The sequence below is a fragment of the Malus domestica genome, chromosome 07, assembly GCF_042453785.1.
Source record: "Malus domestica chromosome 07, GDT2T_hap1".
NCBI classification, from domain to species: domain Eukaryota; kingdom Viridiplantae; phylum Streptophyta; class Magnoliopsida; order Rosales; family Rosaceae; genus Malus; species Malus domestica.
Genome location: NC_091667.1, coordinates 31692939 through 31715398, shown reverse-complemented (window position 1 = coordinate 31715398; position 22460 = coordinate 31692939). Strand labels below are relative to the sequence as shown.

The 22460-nt window shown below is 42.8% G+C and overlaps 2 protein-coding genes across 13 annotated transcripts; both read right to left on the bottom strand.

Annotated features, from left to right (window-relative positions):
* Positions 1-4217: 4217 nt before the first annotated feature.
* On the bottom strand, positions 4218-15503 carry LOC103410261 (glutenin, high molecular weight subunit 12-like). 6 transcript variants are annotated; one of them, XM_070825359.1, is made up of 9 exons: positions 15304-15503; positions 15114-15216; positions 14944-15012; positions 14410-14472; positions 13125-13191; positions 12259-12321; positions 10524-11953; positions 5129-5191; positions 4218-4416 (listed from the first exon to the last, which is right to left on the bottom strand). In XM_070825359.1, coding segments are annotated over exons 7-9 (1491 nt in total). In that variant the 5' UTR covers positions 11950-11953; positions 12259-12321; positions 13125-13191; positions 14410-14472; positions 14944-15012; positions 15114-15216; positions 15304-15503; the 3' UTR covers positions 4218-4414. The 6 variants fall into 6 exon arrangements, with proteins under 6 accessions (XP_070681460.1, XP_070681459.1, XP_070681455.1 ...); XM_070825358.1 differs by lacking the exon at positions 4218-4416 and adding an exon at positions 5995-6061 and having other exon boundaries at positions 4982-5191; XM_070825354.1 differs by lacking the exon at positions 4218-4416 and having other exon boundaries at positions 4982-5191.
* Positions 15504-19288: 3785 nt separating this feature from the next.
* LOC139197602 (uncharacterized) lies at positions 19289-22272 on the bottom strand. 7 transcript variants are annotated; one of them, XR_011583125.1, is made up of 5 exons: positions 21042-22272; positions 20852-20961; positions 20682-20750; positions 20148-20210; positions 19289-19468 (listed from the first exon to the last, which is right to left on the bottom strand). XR_011583125.1 is itself a non-coding variant. In XM_070825361.1 (2 exons), exons 1-2 carry the CDS (start codon positions 22270-22272, stop codon positions 19394-19396), a joined length of 759 nt encoding a protein of 252 aa, XP_070681462.1. In that variant the 3' UTR covers positions 19289-19393. The 7 variants fall into 7 exon arrangements, 1 of the variants encoding a protein (XP_070681462.1); XR_011583124.1 differs by having other exon boundaries at positions 20852-20954; XR_011583126.1 differs by lacking the exon at positions 20148-20210 and having other exon boundaries at positions 20852-20954.
* Between the last annotated feature and the right edge of the window lie 188 nt (positions 22273-22460).

Here is a 22460-nt window from a genome sequence, read left to right as displayed (position 1 = left end):
TGGTTTACAGATTGAGTATCAGGGTCAGGGACTCTTTGTTCATCAGACCAAGTATGTCAAAGAACTCCTTTAAAAGATGCATATGCTAGACTGTAAACCTTTTTTCCACACCTTGTCATCCTAATCAGAAGCTTCTGAATCATGGTAGTGAACCTGTTTTTGATCCTACCACTTACAAAAGTATTGTTGGGGCACTGCAATACGTAACATTTACAAGACCATATATTTATTTTTCTGTCAATCAAGTACGTCAGTTTATGCATTCACCCTTAGCCACTCATTTGCTGCTGTGAAACGTATTCTACGATATCGCAGAGGCACTATATCTTTGGGATTATGTTTTAAATCAGGTTCATCTCAGTTGAAAGCTTATACAGATGCTGATTGGGTAGGGGATCCCAATGATTGTCGTTCAACCACGGGTTTTGTCATTTTTTTGGGAGATACTCCTATCTCTTGGAGTTCTAAAAAGCAGCATACAGTGAGTAGGTCTTCCACTGAAGCTAAATATAGAGCAATGGCTACAACCACTGCTAAGGTTATCTGGATACAACAGCTTCTTCGAGATTTGCATGTTGGTTCTCCTTCTGTTCTAGTTTTGCATTGTGATAACATTTCAACAATGGCTCTTGCCACTAATCCTGTATTGCACTATAAAGCCAAACATATAGAGATTGATTGCCACTTTGTTCGTGAAAGAGTTCATCAAAGGACAATTATTTTGTAGTTTGTTACCTCTGCAGATCAATATGCCGACATGTTCACCAAAGGCTTGTGTTCACCCCAGTTCGCTCGTAATTGTTCCAATCTCATGCTTGGCAATCTGCCACATGAGCTTGAGGGGAATGTTAAAGTGATGATACTATGAGTGCATAGGATTATGACAAGTGTTTATGTATGATTGGTGGTGGTCTTAGTTAGTTAGTGAGGTGTGTTACAAATGTATAAATACCACGAGTGGTAATTATTGTAGACAAGTTGAATGAAAAGAATATTATTCAGGTTTAACAAACTTTCCCTCTCTACTGGTTTCCAAAAAGAAAAAACTTTCCCTCTCTACAATCTCTCTCTTAGTTTTTCCTTAGCTCCTAAGGTTTTACACTGTTATCAGCCTGGTCAGGCCGTCAGGCCAAATCCTCCGTTGGAATCTTGGAAGCAATGTCCAAGGAAAACGTTCAGGCGTACGGCGGAGGGCTCACGGCGGAACAAAGAAACCGCATCTCTCGGAATTTCAGAGCCGCCAAGGCCCTCATTGATCGCAAACGCCCCTGCAACGACGCCGTTTCACCTGATCATCACCTCCCTCATACCAAGTAAGTCGTTCAGGAATCAAAGGTTTCATCTTCTTACTATTTTTTGGCTACTTGGCTGTTTTCTTGCTTCAATTTAAATCAATTCAATTGTGTTTTTTGGCGGAAATGGAATCCAAACGCCAACTCAGCTCAATAGAGTTCAAAGAACACCGCTTCCGATTTCCGCAAGCCGGTACAATTCAGCGCGTGGTGAATATGGCAGTGCTTCGTGTTCCGGGAGCTTAAGCGTTAGCCGGACCGAATCAAGCGTGTCAAAATCGGATTCTTTCACAACTCCAATCAGACAACCGCAGTTTCTGACTTCATTTGATTCTTTCTCTGCATCTGGAATTCTTAACGATGATGATTTCGATGAGAGTATTTTGCAGGAAATTGACGCTTTAATTGAGCAGAAACCGAGTGTGGACATTCAGCGTGATGATATTGGGAGTTGTGGTAGTGACGTTATGATAAGATCTAATTCTCAATTCCCTTAATCAACCTGCAAGTGGCACAAGAAAGCTATGGAAGAAGAGGGAATGAGAGAAGAAGGAGCAGAGCTCCAATATTGATTTCTTTTGTAAAATTCTGATCTGATACATTTGGGGGAGCTGGGGCTCCTTTTATAAAACCTCTACACTTTTAAATGCCAGCTGGCATATTAACAATTCCTCACAGTAATAAAGCATAAAACCTCAGTAATAATTTGGGTCATAACAATACTTCCCCCTTGAAAATTAGCCTTGTCCTCAAGGCTTAAAAATGGAATTGTAGAACTTGACTTTGAAATCATTATAATCCTTCCAGGTATGGCAGCTCGCTTGAACTGAGTGAGTGAGTTCTTGTTTCCTGTAGCCTCTCCATAATTTTCTTGTGACATCTCCTCAAAATTTTCAACCCGAGAGAGATATGAAGATTCATCAAAACCAGAACTGAAATTAACCACCAAGAACTTTCTTGTGACAGCTCCCATTTGCAGCCTTTGCAGTTGCTTTTCCCAGAAAAGATTTCTGCCCATAATGTCAAATGGAGACACACCATGGACTTGCAACCCATCTTTTGATGCTGCATCACCAATAATGGAAGTGGAGTCCTTAAAGATTGTCACCTTTCTGACGAAACCAAGCTGCTCAACTGAAGTGTTCTCAACTAGTAGACTCGGATCACCGGTTCCCAAAACAGCATCCACATTTGCTTCCTGAGTTTTGTTTGAACTAGATACGATGGATTTACCAATCATCAGCAGTTGAGATATAGCAGAACACCACCAATCATCGGAGTGAAGTCTCTCCAATCTTACAGTAGTACTACAAATTATATTGTTAACATGTCCTACCAATGCACTTTCGAACCTAGTCGCCATATCCACAACCTTGTTCACGCTTAAATCATGCAATCTCTTTATCTCATCACCATATCCACCATCTCTAGTTTTTTGCTTTTTGCCCTTATTCAAAGCTTCAACACTTCTATCCAATTGTACCATAAAACTACCAAACTTGGTTATTTTTGTAACCCTGTTAAGCCACTCTGCCTTGACATTTTTAAAATAGAGTATCATCTTAACAGTTTTAGCCATTGCATCTCCTGGATCCCATAAAAGCCGACAGTCAGGGTTACAAGTGAAAAACAAAGAGAACTCAACATGTAAATCAATAACTAAGGCACCACCAAAATTGCTTTCCAGGTGACTAAGAGAGCATACTAAATCTAAATAGGTGCCCATAGCGCATTCACTCATCTTCAATGTATTTGTTGTTCCGTTCCCAGCAAAGTCATTGCTCTTGCTAGCTACCTCTCTAATTAGAGCTTCAACAACATTTGCCATATTATGCCTTGTCACATACATCACATCTGAAAATGACCAATCTCTCCACCACATGTAACAATAGCCCATTGCAGCAAGTGCAGCAAGTGGAACTAAATATGAAGCATAATTCCCACTAGAGGAAGAATTCTCATTGTAGATGGTTACAGGTCGAGATGAGGTTAACTCCCTGATTTCTCGAGCCAATTGTGGAATCTGAGCTTTAATAACTGCATTATCAAACTTCTCCGGCAAGATATCAGCTTCATTTACACCCTCTAATATATCCTGCAGCTGTGCAATAAGATCAGACAATCGCCCATTCCCCAAAACTATCAAACTGGTCAAGCCTTGTTCCATCTCCTTTAGCTGTTTGGCACTAGCAGTAACATCATTCATGTTCCCAACAACCTTCTTAGCCTCTTTTGGTGACCCAAGTTTAGTAAACCCAAGACTTTTTGCCTTGACAGCTTGGAAATAGAGCAACAGCTTAAAAGTGAGCTCCTCACCATATTTGATACAATAAAAAAAACCTTCATAGTTTGCTTGTCCTTCGGTATTGATCATAACAGAAATCTCATTCTCATTCAGCCATTTGATCTTCCTAATAGCATCGCAGTGCCACTCCCTCATGTTATGACACATATTGAGCCTTGCCATATTCATCAAATAAAGTTCTCTCAAATTGTTTTGTGAACTAAGAAGTGACTCAAATGCATTGACACCATAGTTGCCCATGGCGTTGTCTGAAAGATTAAGATACCTCAGAACACACTTTTCATCGGAGCTATGGTATTCAGTAATCTTAATCTCAATGTGAGACACATTATCTTTTTCTTCAGAAGACACTTCTTTAACCCTTGGCTTGCTGCTACTACCATCCAGTTTAGGGCTAGCTTCTAAATCATGCATATCTAAAGAGGCCACATAAAGCACATGTACATTTGCACTCCCTCTCTTAGACAGACGATCAAACAGTTGCAGTGCATAAAAATTCTTCTTCACAAATTGACACGCCCCGATCCCGATATCCTCAGGATATCAGGATGGTCACGTGCTGGCCGACACCCGAGGGCGACGAAAGCCATTTATTGAGTGCAATTGCTGAAAATAAAGGATAGATAAAACTTATAAATATAAGAGAATAAAGAATATGCATTTAAGGAACGTGTTCAGAGCACACATCTAATCTAGAACATTAAAAGGATTAATATAAAAATTGAATGAACACAGAAGTGGGTTCTACACCGAGAGGACTTGAAGATACCGATGCGGAAGTGCCTGGATTGCCGGGATTGTACGCCTCGATCCTAAATCCTGAAGGGGGCGCAAAACAAACATGAGTGGACCAATTTGATATAAATATAACAAAACAGTTATCAACGTACTAACCCCCAAGTTTTATGAAAACACATATATAATGATAAACATAGGTTTTCCGAAACCTAGCATGATGTGCAGTGTCTCAAATCATAACTTTTATATATATAATAATCACTAGTGAATTGTCCGATAACCCCCAGGCCCCATGCCGGCTCCCCGTCTCTGAGCAGACAGTCAGAGGAAAATACACTTCAGGCCCCATGCCGGCTCCCCGTCCCTGTGCTAAATAGCCAGAGGAAACACACTCCAGGCCCTATGCCAACACCAAACCGTCGCCCGGGAATGACCGGAATCTATCCCTACGTCCCGTAGCGGAAAGGACCACTAGGTAAGTACAAAACCATTGAACATATATATTGAAAAACAACTTCATAGTATAAAGTCATCCATCATCTATACTATAAAGAGGTGTTCTATGACACACCCTGATCCGGAGGATCCAGGTGTGCTGGCCGTCACGTGGGCGTGACGTAACCATAAGCACGACACGGAAGCGTAATAACAACAGAAATTCAACCCAAACTCAACATAACCACATACGGACATAACCGGACGAGTTACAAGTAAACACATAAGTTCAGAGCATAGGTTAACTGCAGTCAAGTAGGACTAAAATAAGAATACATCACCCTCAGGTGAGTCCTACATGTCCCAAATCTGTCAGAAAGCCGGAAAGGACCTCGTGAGCCAACCACCGCTAAACTAGAACCTGGAGGGGCGCAAAACAAAATGAGTGGGTCAGTAAAACAAATTAGTTTTCCAAAACATTTCATTAAAACAGTTATATCCCCTCGCCGTAAAAACCTGTATACTTTCCCAGAAATATATAACCATATAAAATCTCAACATTTAAATCTCAAATCTTTAACATTTTCAAGAAAACATGCCATGACATAAATAAAAATATAAATCAGGTGAATAAGGAATCAATCGGAGACCCTGCAGTTGGTCCTATACGATTAATTCAATAGCTCAAATCCCACTAAGCCGGAGTCACCACAGTGACCTATACGGCCCTACTCTGCACATCACTCGGAACTACGTAAGGTAGTCTATACGATGAAAGGTGTAAAAATACGCTCTAGTGCTTCTCTCATCATATCATCAGCGCGCATAACTAAGGTCACCCACTAGTCGGAATCACGCCTAGTGATCTGTACGACTAGCATGTCGGAACCCTCACATGGTCTGTACGACATCCACCTACTTGGATCCAAGACGAGCGTGCGGTGTGGTGAATAATATAAGCACTAACACCTAGGGTGCAGATTATGAGCTCAACTCATCTCAACAACAACAATTCAATGAATAAATGAACTCACCTGACTTACCTGTGCCTCCACAGCACCATGCAACATGTATGCATCATATTTCAATCATATAGTTCATAAACCAATTCATGATTTTCAAATAATTCTATGCATGGCATATTCAAAACATATTTTCATATAAACATTTTTCTGGGAAAAACAGTAGTATATAGGTAATACGAAAACAAAACTGCCCATTCACTGATAAGTCGACGGGTCGTAACCCCCGTGGCGTCCCTGGATGCGGTCGTCCTCGGGATACGTCTCACCTATATGCGAAACAACTATAAAAACATTAATTTTAAGCACATCACCAATAATTTGAAATAACTTCTCATACGATGCTCAATTTTGGTATAATAATATACCACATCGACCTACTCGACGTCACGAGCGTCGAGAAATTTTTAGAAAAATTTTTGGAAGCCCCACGCGCCCCCACGCGCCACACGTGGCACGGGTCCACGCGCTGGCCACGCGCAGCACGTGCAGCGCACGTGTCGTCTTCTTCGCAGGTCTCGCCGGACTGGTTCTCCGGTGGCCGGACTCCGGCCGAACTCCGGCCGATTTTCAAACTCACTATTCTCCTTCGTTTTTCACCCATTTTCTTCGTATTTTATACCAAATTGAAGCCCTAAGAGTGTACAATCACGTTGGACTTGTTTTAGGGCCTAAAAACTACGAAATCTCACCTTGGAAAAACCAAAGATTCGGCCAAACTTGAAACCTACGATCCCGACGTCCAAAACTCTCCAACGAACGTCCCCGAGCTTCCTTAGAACCTCCTAAAGCTCACCACAAGCTTGAAATCTCCTGAAACACAACATTTTACGTTCGCATGAACAGTACCTCAAAAATGGAGGTTCGGGATCTATGTGAAATCGAAGGTTTCACTTCCTAAAACTAGCACCAATGAACTCAGGACGACGAAAGGATGAAGATGCATACCTTATTTGCCTCGATCCGTCGAGTTTTGAAGGGTTTTGGGTGAAGGCCGTACGTATAGGGTGAGGGGAAAGAGAGAGATCGTGAGGGAGAGGGACAGAGAGAGCTACGGGAGGGAGAGAAGACAGGGAGTGCGTGTGTGTGTGATTGTGTGGTCCAACACAATCCTCACCATCCATCCAATTCCCTAACCACAAAAATTTCCAAATTCCAAAATTAAAATCCCAAAACTTACAAAATTAATTCAATAATGTCGCACACACACGTACCCGAATGTCCGTCAAGGGTAGTTACGTCAATTCACGCCCCCGATATAGAAATCCCGGGACGGGCTGTGACAATCTCCCCTCCTTATAGAATTTCGTCCCCGAAATTCCCACAATCAATTAACCACTTAGTACCCATAAAATAACCTTGGGTACATCTCTCTCATCCGATCTTCCGTCTCCCAGGTGGCTTCCTCTGCAGAATGGTTCATCCACAATACCTTTACCAAACTCACCGTCTTGTTCCTCAGAACCTTATCTTTCCAATCCAAGATAGTGACCGGTTCCTCATCATACGTCAAATTCGGATTAATCTCTAACGGTTGAGGAGGGATCACATGAGAAGGATCAGAAATATAATGCCGAAGCATAGAGACATGGAACACATTATGGACCTTAGATAACTCCGGAGGCAGTTCCAACCGGTAGGCAACTTCACCAACTCTTTCAATGATCACATAAGGTCCAATATATCTCGGACTTAGCTTCCCTCTTTTCCCAAATCGTACTACACCTCTCCAAGGCGACAATTTCAAGAATACCCAATCACCCACATCATACACTCGATCAGTAGTATGCCGATCCGCTAAACTCTTATGTCGATCCTGGGCTGCTTTCAGGTTTGACTTAATTACCTGAACATTTTGAGTCGTCTCGTCCACGATCTCAGGGCCTTCTAATACCCGTTCACCAACCTCAGACCAACATAATGGCGTTCGACACGCCCTACCATAAAGTGCCTCGAATGGGGACATACCAATGCTCGAGTGAAAACTGTTATTATAAGCAAACTCCATTAAGTCCAGACGATCATGCCAAGAATCACCAAATTGCAGTACTGAAGATCTCAACATATCCTCCAACGTCTGAATGGTCCTCTCTGATTGCCCATCAGTTTGAGGATGATAAGCTGTGCTATACAGTAATTGAGTACCCAGAGCTTCCTGAAAAGCCACCCAAAATTTAGAAGTAAACCTCGGGTCTCGATCGGAGATAATATTTACTGGGACTCCATGATACTTGACAATCTTCGAAATAAACAACTTAGCCAATTTATTCAGAGGGTATTTCTCCCTCACAGGAATGAAATGCGCAGACTTGGTGAGTCGATCCACAATCACCCAAATACCATCAAATCCATTTCGCGTACGAGGAAGTTTATACACGAAATCCATTGTTATATTTTCCCATTTCCACTGGGGAACAGGAAGGGGTTGCATTCGCCCAAAGGGCTTCTTCCTTTCTGCTTTCACTTGCTGGCAAATAATACACCTGCTCACATATTCTGCAATTTCTCTTTTCATACCCGGCCAATAATAAAATGGTCGAATGGTATGATACATTTTTGTTCCTCCCGGATGCATCGCATAAGCTGAACAATGTGCTTCATCCAGAATTTCCTTCTTCAATTCCTCATTATTCGGAACATACATTCTGTCTTCTTGCATGAGCATACCATCTGATTCCCGAATTCTGAGGTCTTTCTTTTTCCCTTCACTTCTTAACTGAACCAACTCCTGAACTTCCTCATTCACCATCTGAGCTGCAAGTATACGGTCCACCAAAACTGGCCTGACTTGAAAACTAGCAAGAAAAGCTCCATCTCGGTCTTCAATTTCCAACCTTACCCCCGTTGTCCTCAATTCAGCAAGAAGAGGAACACGACTCGCATATAAGGCATTAAGCCTACCTTGAGGTTTCCTACTCAGTGCATCCGCTACTACATTAGCACGACCTGGATGGTATTCAATAGAACAATCATAATCACTTAACAATTCCATCCACCTTCGCTGACGAAGATTAAGATCATGCTGAGTAAACAAATACTGAAGACTCTTGTGATCAGTGAAGATCTTACACTTCTCACCATACAAGTAATGCCTCCAAATTTTCAAAGCAAAAACAATTGCTGCCAATTCAAGATCGTGAGTAGGATAGTTCCTTTCATGATTTTTCAACTGCCTAGAAGCATAGGCAATCACCTTATTATGCTGCATCAAAACACATCCCAAACCATTTAATGAAGCATCACTATATATCTCAAAATTACCGCTATCGTCGGGAAGTACCAACACCGGTGCATGAGTGAGGCAATACTTCAATTGTTGAAAACTCCGCTCACAATTCTCATCCCACTCAAATTTAACATCCTTCCTGGTCAACTTTGTCAACGGTAAAGCAATCATAGAGAAATCCTGAACGAACCGTCGATAATAACCTGCTAAGCCAAGAAAACTTCGTACCTCCGTGACGGTTCGAGGTTGCTCCCAATTCTCCACTGCTGCAATCTTTTGAGGATCAACTTGAATACCTTGAGCTGATACAACATGCCCCAAAAATGCCACTTCAGTCAACCAAAACTGACATTTACTGAACTTGGCATACAACTGATGCTCCCTTAATTTCCTTAACACCAAATTAAGGTGTCGGATATGATCTGCTTGGGACTTAGAGTATACCAGAATATCATCAATAAAAACAATAACAAATTTATCAAGATATTTCTGGAATACCTCATTCATTAATCTCATAAAAGCTGCAGGTGCATTAGTCAACCCAAACGGCATAACCGAAAATTCATAATGTCCGTACCGAGTTCGGAAAGCCGTCTTAGGTACATCGTCTTCTTTAATCTTCAATTGATAATACCCGGATCTCAAATCAATCTTAGAAAATACACACGCACCTTTCAGCTGATCAAACAAATCATCAATGCGGGGCAATGGATAACGGTTTTTAATCGTTACCCGGTTCAATTGTCTATAATCAATACACAATCGAAGAGTTCCATCCTTCTTCTTCACAAATAATACTGGGGCACCCCAAGGTGAAGAACTAGGTTGAATAAAACCTTTATCAAGTAATTCTTGCAACTGGATTTTTAATTCCCTTAACTCAGCAGGAGCCATTCTATAAGGAGTCAGAGATATAGGGTCCGTACCTGGAAGCAAATCAATAGAGAATTCCACCTCTCTGTCTGGCGGCAATCCCGGCAAATCATCAGGGAAAACATCCGGATAATGTCTGACCACACCAACTTCTTCTATACTAGTAGGAGCAACATCATTTAATACCACATGTGCCAAATATCCCTGACAACCCTTCGATAATAATTTCCTCGCCCTTATGGCAGAAATAACTCCATGTCTCACCCCACTTCTCTCGCCCACAAAAATAACCTCGGGTAATCCAGGACGATAAAAAGTAACTGATTTACCATAACAATCAATATGGGCACGATTATGGTGTAACCAATCGGCCCCTAAAATCACATCAAAATCCACAATATCTAACGGAATAAGATCAGCGGACATAATCACGCCCTCAACCATCACTGGACACCCCAGATACACACTATCCACAATACATTTATCTCCTCTAGGCATGGCAAACTCTAAATCAAATCCTAGAGGTGAAGGGTGAGGTTGGGTTATTTGAGCAAACGTATGAGAAATCACAGAGTGCGTAGCGCCACAATCAATCAAAACCTTAGCAAAATGACCAAGAACATTTAACGTACCCATTATCAAGTCTGGATGGTTCTGAGCCTCCTGCAGGGACATATGATTAACTCGCCCCTGAGCTTGCTGACGTCCACCTCGGCCTCTATTGCCCTGATTACCTCGTCCCTGGCCTGGCTGACTAGGCTGCCTGGATGATCCTGCACCACCAGTAGCAACTTCCCCCTGACGGGGCTGGCCTCCCTGATGCCACTGCGATCCACCAGCTGGCATAGAGGAATAAGAAGAATAACCTCCAAAATCCTGAGAATACCCTGCCTGAGGATAAGGCTCCTGAGAATACTGATAAGGTCCGGAAGCATACGGAGCAGCATCCCCCTGATAGTGGTAGGCACCACCACGACTCGGCTGGCCATAACCACCCGGTCCAAAACTCTGCTGAACTGGTGCTGGAGGTGGCATATTAGTCTGCTGCGGTCTCTGCTGACCCTGGGGGCACTGAGAAGCCCGATGTCCCATCTGTCCACACGTAAAACAAGCACCAGAACCTCTCCTACACTCACCATGGTGACGGGAGTTACAACGGCGGCACCATGGAGCGCCAGATCCACCAGCATCCCTCTGACCCTGAAATCTGGGTCCACCAGAAAATCTTCCACCACCTCTCCTCGGGCCAGTAAAACTATATCCCCCACTAGAAGAACTCGAACTCGCTCCACTCTTCTTAAAACTCTGTGTCTGTCGAGGTCCAGGAATAGAAATACCCTTACCCTTATCATTCTTCTTCTGACCCTCATTCTTGTCCTCGTCATCCTCACTGTCAGGAAGATTATCAGAGTCCTCCATCCTAACCAAAATCTCGAAATACTCATGATAATCAGCGCAGGGAAGTGCATTGGCAAAGGTACGCCACTTCTTCTTAGATCCCAACTTGAAACGTCGAAGCATCTCTCCCTGATTACCAGCTATATCAGTGTCATAACGAGACAAATCAGTAAACTTTCTATAATATTCATGTGCCGACATATTTCTCTGTTTCAACCTGGTGAATTCCTGCTTCTTACGGTCAATATACTCAGGAGGAACGAATCTCTTCATAAAATGCTCCTTGAATACTTTCCAGTCGGCTGCCGTCTCAGGTGACATGTACCTAGCCTGATTTATCCACCATGCTGCTGGTTCACAACCCAGAAACCAAGTGGTGGTCTCCACCCACCTATTAGCAGGGAGATTCCCCTGACTCTGCATCACCTGAAAGGTTTTCTCAATATGATCAAGCCATTTCTCTGCCCCCTCATGACTTTCATTACCCATAAACCGATCTAACTTCAAGTTGTACATGGTCTCCAGAGGTGTCCTCGGAGGAGGGGGAGGACGAATCACATTCTGTAAAGCCTGGGCCATCGCTTCCCCTAACTGAGTAATATCTGGGAAATTAGGTTCAGGAGTACGGCGGGACTCCCTACGCTCTCTACGAGGCGGCATGATTCTGACAGAAAACATCAAAAGATCGTTAAGACATTAACAATTTTACAGGACTGCAACCTAAGCTCTGATACCAAACTGACACACCCTGATCCGGAGGATCCAGGTGTGCTGGCCGTCACGTGGGCGTGACGTAACCATAAGCACGACACGGAAGCGTAATAACAACAGAAATTCAACCCAAACTCAACATAACCACATACGGACATAACCGGACGAGTTACAAGTAAACACATAAGTTCAGAGCATAGGTTAACTGCAGTCAAGTAGGACTAAAATAAGAATACATCACCCTCAGGTGAGTCCTACATGTCCCAAATCTGTCAGAAAGCCGGAAAGGACCTCGTGAGCCAACCACCGCTAAACTAGAACCTGGAGGGGCGCAAAACAAAATGAGTGGGTCAGTAAAACAAATTAGTTTTCCAAAACATTTCATTAAAACAGTTATATCCCCTCGCCGTAAAAACCTGTATACTTTCCCAGAAATATATAACCATATAAAATCTCAACATTTAAATCTCAAATCTTTAACATTTTCAAGAAAACATGCCATGACATAAATAAAAATATAAATCAGGTGAATAAGGAATCAATCGGAGACCCTGCAGTTGGTCCTATACGATTAATTCAATAGCTCAAATCCCACTAAGCCGGAGTCACCACAGTGACCTATACGGCCCTACTCTGCACATCACTCGGAACTACGTAAGGTAGTCTATACGATGAAAGGTGTAAAAATACGCTCTAGTGCTTCTCTCATCATATCATCAGCGCGCATAACTAAGGTCACCCACTAGTCGGAATCACGCCTAGTGATCTGTACGACTAGCATGTCGGAACCCTCACATGGTCTGTACGACATCCACCTACTTGGATCCAAGACGAGCGTGCGGTGTGGTGAATAATATAAGCACTAACACCTAGGGTGCAGATTATGAGCTCAACTCATCTCAACAACAACAATTCAATGAATAAATGAACTCACCTGACTTACCTGTGCCTCCACAGCACCATGCAACATGTATGCATCATATTTCAATCATATAGTTCATAAACCAATTCATGATTTTCAAATAATTCTATGCATGGCATATTCAAAACATATTTTCATATAAACATTTTTCTGGGAAAAACAGTAGTATATAGGTAATACGAAAACAAAACTGCCCACTCACTGATAAGTCGACGGGTCGTAACCCCCGTGGCGTCCCTGGATGCGGTCGTCCTCGGGATACGTCTCACCTATATGCGAAACAACTATAAAAACATTAATTTTAAGCACATCACCAATAATTTGAAATAACTTCTCATACGATGCTCAATTTTGGTATAATAATATACCACATCGACCTACTCGACGTCACGAGCGTCGAGAAATTTTTAGAAAAATTTTTGGAAGCCCCACGCGCCCCCACGCGCCACACGTGGCACGGGTCCACGCGCTGGCCACGCGCAGCACGTGCAGCGCACGTGTCGTCTTCTTCGCAGGTCTCGCCGGACTGGTTCTCTGGTGGCCGGACTCCGGCCGAACTCCGGCCGATTTTCAAACTCACTATTCTCCTTCGTTTTTCACCCATTTTCTTCGTATTTTATACCAAATTGAAGCCCTAAGAGTGTACAATCACGTTGGACTTGTTTTAGGGCCTAAAAACTACGAAATCTCACCTTGGAAAAACCAAAGATTCGGCCAAACTTGAAACCTACGATCCCGACGTCCAAAACTCTCCAACGAACGTCCCCGAGCTTCCTTAGAACCTCCTAAAGCTCACCACAAGCTTGAAATCTCCTGAAACACAACATTTTACGTTCGCATGAACAGTACCTCAAAAATGGAGGTTCGGGATCTATGTGAAATCGAAGGTTTCACTTCCTAAAACTAGCACCAATGAACTCAGGACGACGAAAGGATGAAGATGCATACCTTATTTGCCTCGATCCGTCGAGTTTTGAAGGGTTTTGGGTGAAGGCCGTACGTATAGGGTGAGGGGAAAGAGAGAGATCGTGAGGGAGAGGGACAGAGAGAGCTACGGGAGGGAGAGAAGACAGGGAGTGCGTGTGTGTGTGATTGTGTGGTCCAACACAATCCTCACCATCCATCCAATTCCCTAACCACAAAAATTTCCAAATTCCAAAATTAAAATCCCAAAACTTACAAAATTAATTCAATAATGTCGCACACACACGTACCCGAATGTCCGTCAAGGGTAGTTACGTCAATTCACGCCCCCGATATAGAAATCCCGGGACGGGCTGTGACATTCTAAACATGTTCTAATATCATATCGTCATCCATCAGATATTCTATAAGAACACGGGTTATAGGAAAAATAGTAATAATTTAAAGTAGCCTCAATAAGCATGTTATCTCACAAAACGTTTCATAAAAGGTAATCATCAAATCATACTTTTTATGTATGCATTTCTACTATAAAACATGCATTTTAGAAGGGGTCCACTCACCGTACACCGTTGGTGCAACGCCATACCAAATAGGAATAACGGAACCGCCGTCATTAAATTCACCTAAGCACATAAATGATCCATTTAGTCAAACTCTACTCAAACGATTGAATTTGGGAAAACGAACTTCAAAAACGGATCCAGGACGTCGAAATTAGCCTAGGAAGGTCTTGGACGAAAACCCGAAAAGTCAACTAGAAAAGTCAACGTTGACCGGTCAAAGTCAACGGGTCAGGATCCGGGTCGAACCAGGTCAAACAGGTCTGGGCTTGGATCCGGGTTTGGGTCATAGGGTTTGGGTTCTTGGGTTTGGTCCTAAAGCCCAAAGGTTTAGGGTTTGGGCTTAAAGCCCTTAACAGAAACGGCCCAAAGGGCCCAAGTTTGATGGGTTGCCGGACCCGAGGAAGAAGAAGGCCGGAATTTCGGCCGGAAAACCACCCAATTTTAAATGGCTATAACTTTGTCAAAACTCAACGAAATCAAGCGAGACAAAAACGAAAGTTGTAGCCCTCGAAGAGACGAAGAGAATGGTACCTCACACGACGTCTAATTCGCCGTGGTTTGACCGGAAAAAGCCTCGAAAGCCGTCGGACTCGCCGGAAACTGGGTAAGATTCAAATGAGTATAACTTCTTCAATACTCAACGAAATTGGGTGAAACAAAAAGGAAAGTTGTAGTAATCGACGAGACGAAGAGATTGATACCTTGCACGCCGGCCAACTCGCCGTGGTTTGGCCGGAGATTAACTCGAAAGTGGCGGGTTCCTCGCCGGAAATGGGTGTTCATGCACCCGAGTTTGTTTTCATCCTAAAACCTCCAAAAATCACGAAATAAAACCAATTAGAACCCATTCTCAAAAGATTCTAGGACGAAAGAGAGGGATTTAAGGCTTACCTAACCGGAAAATATAAAAATCTCGCGGGAGATCCTTTCCGATTTTCTGGGTTCGCAAACACGAGAGGGAGAGAGAGCAGGACGAGATGATGATGGTCTTCCTCGCGCAGGTGCAATGGGTGCGTGCGTGTGCTTGTTGCGGTGCAAAGAAGAGAGGGCGCAGAGAGAGCCGAGAGGGACAGACGGAAAAGAAAGAAAAAGAAACAGAAAAGAAGAAGAAGAAGAAGAAGAAAGAAGAAAATAAATAAAAGAAAGGGAAAGGGAACGGGGGACAAAACAGGGGGTGGGCCCCTTGGGCACACCATTTAAGACCCAAAAACAATTTTAAAAGCAAGATAAACTCAAACTTAGTGAAAATACGATTTAAATTAGGGGCGGGTGTAACAATCTACCCCCCTTAAAAAGAATTTCGTCCCCGAAATTTAAAATCACCTACTAAACTGAAATACACGAAAATAGTAAGAAGAATATATGTATAAAGAGAAATCAAGTCAGAGTGGGTGCATCAAAGAGAATATACCACACCGTCGCGAGCGGGTTGCAAAATCCTCTATCATGCCTCCAAGCTTACTTTCTTCCCCATCAGTGTAAAAGTAGAAAACATACTTTATAAAGATATAAAGTCGAAAACATAAAATAGATTAAGGTCAAAAGTAAGAACATAACATACGATAACGTCAAAATGGATATGTACCAACATATAGGTTGAAAATTCGAGCTACACTTAAAAACTGAAAACGGAAATACTTTTCCAAAAACATTTGTAATGGCAAAACAATTAACTAGAGTAAATGAGGTTAAAATACTTATACTGAAAACCAAAACTGAAGAATGAGAGTGGGTCTTGCCCAAGAATTCGAAACGTCGCGTACTCCGAAAATAGATGTGTCTTTGGGTCCAGTTCTAACAATAGTGAATCTTTAACGGCTGCCGTAAAAGGATATTCCTGCCCCACTTGCTTAACGAACCCAACAAATAAATTATCGATACCACAGTCGGCCGCCCGCGATATCGACCACACATTTGTTGTCTCAGTAAACAAGCAGTAATTTCCTGAGGGTGCACAATTTCACACGTCGAAAATTCGATCCTCCAAGTACAAGCTTGCACGTCTCCTCTATCAACCAATGTTGCGTGTAGCAACTCTCGTACCATGTCGCAAATAGTGCCATACCCAAATCGAACAAAACCAATAACTATCGTCATACTAACTCCCTTTAGTACCAAGCACAACCTCTTCCTCAGTTATTCCAAATGTGACCAACTACTCCAGAGTTATGCCAACAAAGAACCCATTTGAAACTGTACTTTGGGATTCAAGAGAAGTGGCCACCATGTTAGTAGTAGACCCAAAAGCTCGAACTAGGTAAGCAGAAAACGAGAAGTCATCTTCCTCAACACGCAGTATCTCTTGGGAACTGTTGTAGTGCTCAATCCACCTCTCCATTTTTGCTTAGTTGCAGATTTCTAGTCAAACAAGATCAATGTTGGAGGAAAGAATGACTCTCATGCAATCAACCTAAACACCCCATGAGAGCACACACCATTCGCAAAAAGTGCAAAGATCTTCCGATTCTTATCTCAACTACGTTGTGGTGCCATTCCAGAGTGCACCAAACAAATCTGCTATAAGTGATTCAACATCCACATACTCACAAGAATAAGGTTCAGAAGTGAAGCAGTCGAAGTATGCATTGACACGAACACATATCGTTGGAAAATAACCGATGTGATGCCTATGAATTCTAGTAAGATGGTGATACAATATGCTGACCTTCTGAACTAAAACCTTCAACCAACTCTTACTAAAAGACCGCTCAACCTCACGCCCACGTGCTCTCGAACCGAAGGATCCTGGTGAGAGGTAGTGGAAAGCTGCGTTGAGGCGAACACATCATCAAAAATGTCTACCAGAGTAAGATATGATGATTATGAATTGCAGCAGGATAATGAATGGTGACCATTCAATTCAGCGTGAAGATAGTGATACAATCTGCTAATCATCTGCACCACAATCTTCACCAGTCTCTTACCAAAAGACAACTCAAACTTCACACCCACGTGGAACTCTTTCTGGTAAGTCTAGTAAGCTTGTGAAAAGATTATGCTCCCAACATTCCTGTCCAAATCGATAAGAATTGGGCGCACACTTCCGCCGAAACCATCGATCATGAATTTCTCACTAATTGAGAGAGAAACCATGTCGATAAGGCTAAAAGAACACTCAGGAATTTAAGGTTCAAAACAAGTCCATTAAATATAGAGTACAAGATATCCGGATTTGAACTAGAAACCACGCCGAGAACAAACGTTTTTTTTTTTTTTTTTTTTACACCCTTCGTGTAATGTCCCGGCATGATCCAGTTCACATTGAGAAACAAACAAACAAACGAAGGAAAATGAAGATGCAGAAATAGAAGTTACTGTTTATGATTATTTGGCTACTCATCACAATAAGGTCGACTGGTTTCTTAGCCAAAAGGAACAAGTCTAATCTCAAGAATAGTCAAGAACTATTAATAAGATTTGACGAGGCCAAAGACATTTCGAGATTCACGGTACTTCGCGATAGTCATTTAAAAATTCAGAAATTAAACATAAAACCTCTGAATCAGCAGAATAACGAAGAAGAAAGATACAAAGCAGCTTGTGTATGCATGCAGTGACACGATTGGCTACCTTAAAGTGATGCCTCTGAGCAAATCAAAGCTTAACGAGCCCAGAGAAGTTCAGAGTAAAGCTCGATCTTCGTACAATGATGAATATGATAGAGTCTCAAGCCATTACGCTGAAAATTACAAGGCTGAACAGTTAGGTTGCAAGCAAGGGACTAAGTTCACCTTCACTGAAAAGTACACGGATGAGGAACTAGGGTTTACTACCAAGTACCAAACCCAGGTGAAGTTCAAGGAATTTGTTTATCCAAACAAGGCTGAATCTTCATTATCCAAGTTCAACTACAACAACAACAAGAATCGCAACTCCATTTCGAAATTGATGAGAATAACGTCTGCTACCGAGGAGTTTCCCAAGAAAAGTATAATCTCTAGACGAAGTCAACTCTCGAGGGATTTGATGTGAAGCTGACGATCAAAGGTCAGTGAACTTGACTTCGTCGTTGGAATAAACGAGAAGGTAATCGATAAAACAATCACAGAGAACTGTTATAAAGATTCACCCAAATTTCTTCAGTGGTAATGAGTTCGAGAACATTGATTTTGCTCCCACCAACTACCACCTACTAACCGTCGTCACCACTAGCACTTACTCGCTTCTTCAATCTGCATTTCGAAAGTTTCGAGTAATTTCTAAAGAGATACGACTCTGCCCGCCATTCCTAAGGAACGCATGTTGCAGAGTACAACACCGCTTCAGAACTCCAGTTGGTCTTAGTCAATTCGTACTGCCAAGATTTTTTTTCCGCTTCCCAAGATTTCGATGCAAAGCCGACTCCGCCCGCAATTCCTAGGGAACGCATGTTGTAGAGTGGCATCGCCATTTCGAATTTACAGCTGGTCTTGACCAGACTTCCTTAAGCTGAGATTTCTAAAATCCGTCGCTTCCAAGTAACACCGACTATGCCCGTCATTCCCAGGGAATGCACGTCGTAGAGTATCAATCTGAAGCTGAAAGTCGTCCAACAATTCAAACACGTCACCGATGAGGCACAATCCCGACACAAATTCTTGTATATCAACCCGAATGTGACAATTCAAATAGAGGAAGATTCGCACGACTGCGCCGAATGGCACCAAATCTAGAAGTCTGGACATCCAAATGATGTCAAAACCAACACTCTACGATAATAGAAGAGGATCCTAAGTATGCTCTGAACAAACCACGCTCTGATACCAATCTGACACGCCCCGATCCCGATATCCTCAGGATATCAGGATGGTCACGTGCTGGCCGACACCCGAGGGCGACGAAAGCCATTTATTGAGTGCAATTGCTGAAAATAAAGGATAGATAAAACTTATAAATATAAGAGAATAAAGAATATGCATTTAAGGAACGTGTTCAGAGCACACATCTAATCTAGAACATTAAAAGAATTAATATAAAAATTGAATGAACACAGAAGTGGGTTCTACACCGAGAGGACTTGAAGATACCGATGCGGAAGTGCCTGGATTGCCGGGATTGTACGCCTCGATCCTAAATCCTGAAGGGGGCGCAAAACAAACATGAGTGGACCAATTTGATATAAATATAACAAAACAGTTATCAACGTACTAACCCCCAAGTTTTATGAAAACACATATATAATGATAAACATAGGTTTTCCGAAACCTAGCATGATGTGCAGTGTCTCAAATCATAACTTTTATATATATAATAATCACTAGTGAATTGTCCGATAACCCCCAGGCCCCATGCCGGCTCCCCGTCTCTGAGCAGACAGTCAGAGGAAAATACACTTCAGGCCCCATGCCGGCTCCCCGTCCCTGTGCTAAATAGCCAGAGGAAACACACTCCAGGCCCTATGCCAACACCAAACCGTCGCCCGGGAATGACCGGAATCTATCCCTACGTCCCGTAGCGGAAATGACCACTAGGTAAGTACAAAACCATTGAACATATATATTGAAAAACAACTTCATAGTATAAAGTCATCCATCATCTATACTATAAAGAGGTGTTCTAAACATGTTCTAATATCATATCGTCATCCATCAGATATTCTATAAGAACACGGGTTATAGGAAAAATAGTAATAATTTAAAGTAGCCTCAATAAGCATGTTATCTCACAAAACGTTTCATAAAAGGTAATCATCAAATCATACTTTTTATGTATGCATTTCTACTATAAAACATGCATTTTAGAAGGGGTCCACTCACCGTACACCGTTGGTGCAACGCCATACCAAATAGGAATAACGGAACCGCCGTCATTAAATTCACCTAAGCACATAAATGATCCATTTAGTCAAACTCTACTCAAACGATTGAATTTGGGAAAACGAACTTCAAAAACGGATCCAGGACGTCGAAATTAGCCTAGGAAGGTCTTGGACGAAAACCCGAAAAGTCAACTAGAAAAGTCAACGTTGACCGGTCAAAGTCAACGGGTCAGGATCCGGGTCGGACCAGGTCAAACGGGTCTGGGCTTGGATCCGGGTTTGGGTCATAGGGTTTGGGTTCTTGGGTTTGGTCCTAAAGCCCAAAGGTTTAGGGTTTGGGCTTAAAGCCCTTAACAGAAACGGCCCAAAGGGCCCAAGTTTGATGGGTCGCCGGACCCGAGGAAGAAGAAGGCTGGAATTTCGGCCGGAAAACCACCCAATTTTAAATGGCTATAACTTTGTTAAAACTCAACGAAATCAAGCGAGACAAAAACGAAAGTTGTAGCCCTCGAAGAGACGAAGAGAATGGTACCTCACACGACGTCTAATTCGCCGTGGTTTGACCGGAAAACGCCTCGAAAGCCGTCGGACTCGCCGGAAACTGGGTAAGATTCAAATGAGTATAACTTCTTCAATACTCAACGAAATTGGGTGAAACAAAAAGGAAAGTTGTAGTAATCGACGAGACGAAGAGATTGATACCTTGCACGCCGGCCAACTCGCCGTGGTTTGGCCGGAGATTAACTCGAAAGTGGCGGGTTCCTCGCCGGAAATGGGTGTTCCTGCACCCGAGTTTGTTTTCATCCTAAAACCTCCAAAAATCACGAAATAAAACCAATTAGAACCCATTCTCAAAAGATTCTAGGACGAAAGAGAGGGATTTGAGGCTTACCTAACCGGAAAATATAAAAATCTCGCGGAAGATCCTTTCCGATTTTCTGGGTTCGCAAACACGAGAGGGAGAGAGAGCAGGACGAGATGATGATGGTCTTCCTCGCGCAGGTGCAATGGGTGCGTGCGTGTGCTTGTTGCGGTGCAGAGAAGAGAGGGCGCAGAGAGAGCCGAGAGGGACAGACGGAAAAGAAAGAAAAAGAAACAGAAAAGAAGAAGAAGAAGAAGAAGAAAGAAGAAAATAAATAAAAGAAAGGGAAAGGGAACGGGGGACAAAACAGGGGGTGGGCCTTGGGCACACCATTTAAAACCCAAAAATAATTTTAAAAGCAAGATAAACTCAAATTTAGTAAAAATACGATTTAAATTAGGGGCGCGTGTAACACAAATTGTCCCACAAGGTACCAATTACCCCATCCACATTTATCAGTTAAGAAGTCGTCATACATTATCACAATAACACCAGTATAATATGCCAAAATAACCTGCAAAACCCAATACCATTTGTCCTTCCGATTTGTAGAATTGGAAAGCAAGGATGTCAATACCTCGTGTCGACGCTTCGTGGTGTTTGTATGAGATATACCTACAGATTTAGTAGCTCCTGCTTTCTTGAGAGGAAAACCCAGAACATGCGCCATTGTTGTAGCTTCCTTGGTGCTCAAAACGAGGTTGTGATTGTGAGCGTGGGCTGATTCAGTGCTAAAGGTTGCTGAAATCGGAAATAGCGGCATTGTGGTCACAATCGCAACGGGCCTGGTTTTCTCAACATTCCGCAATGGAATTGTGGCTGCTACAATATCATTTGAGTGTAGCGGCTGGCTGGGCGAATTTGCCAATGAAGCGTTTGAGTTCGACGGTGGCCTGACAGGAGGATTTGCTAGTGCTCGCAATAACGGCGATGACGAGAGCAACGGCAGAATCTGATTAGTTGATGCAGCGACTCGTGGAATTATTTTCTGACCGAGATCGATTCCTGCAGCGTCATCGGCAATCATCGGGGCTGGATCAGGAACTCCCCCATCACTGATAGCGAACATAAGGGTTGGAGTGGAGTCTCCCTCAGCGCTGAGAGCCAACTCACGGGCACGGCGGATCTTAGCCAGGTAGGGTGCGAATAGAGCATCCAGGGTCTCGCGAAGCGAATCCTTGGGCGCAGCAACCATGGCAGAAAACGTAGGTGGGTGGGTGTGCACAGGAGGGAAACCAGGATTCGAGAAGGATGATACCATTGATAAGATCTAATTCTCAATTCCCTTAATCAACCTGTAAGTGGCACAAGAAAGCTATGGAAGAAGAGGGAAGGAGAGAAGAAGGAGCAGAGCTCCAATATTGATTTCTTTTGTAAAATTCTGATCTGATACATTTGGGGGAGCTGGGGCTCCTTTTATAAAACCTCTACACTTTTAAATGCCAGCTG

Bases quoted from the DNA above. Each gene is read 5' to 3' on its own strand.
- LOC103410261 (XM_070825354.1), bottom strand. From the start codon at position 11,949: ATGCCGCCTCGTAGAGAGCGTAGGGAGTCCCGCCGTACTCCTGAACCT. The intron at 5,192-10,523 runs GTACGTTAAATG...GCGCCCCTCCAG, and splicing joins CCATCCAGACTTGATAATGG to GTTCTAGTTTAGCGGTGGTT.
- LOC139197602 (XM_070825361.1), bottom strand. From the start codon at position 22,272: ATGGTATCATCCTTCTCGAATCCTGGTTTCCCTCCTGTGCACACCCAC. The intron at 19,469-21,588 runs GTATTGACATCC...CGCCCCCTTCAG, and splicing joins CCACGAAGCGTCGACACGAG to GATTTAGGATCGAGGCGTAC.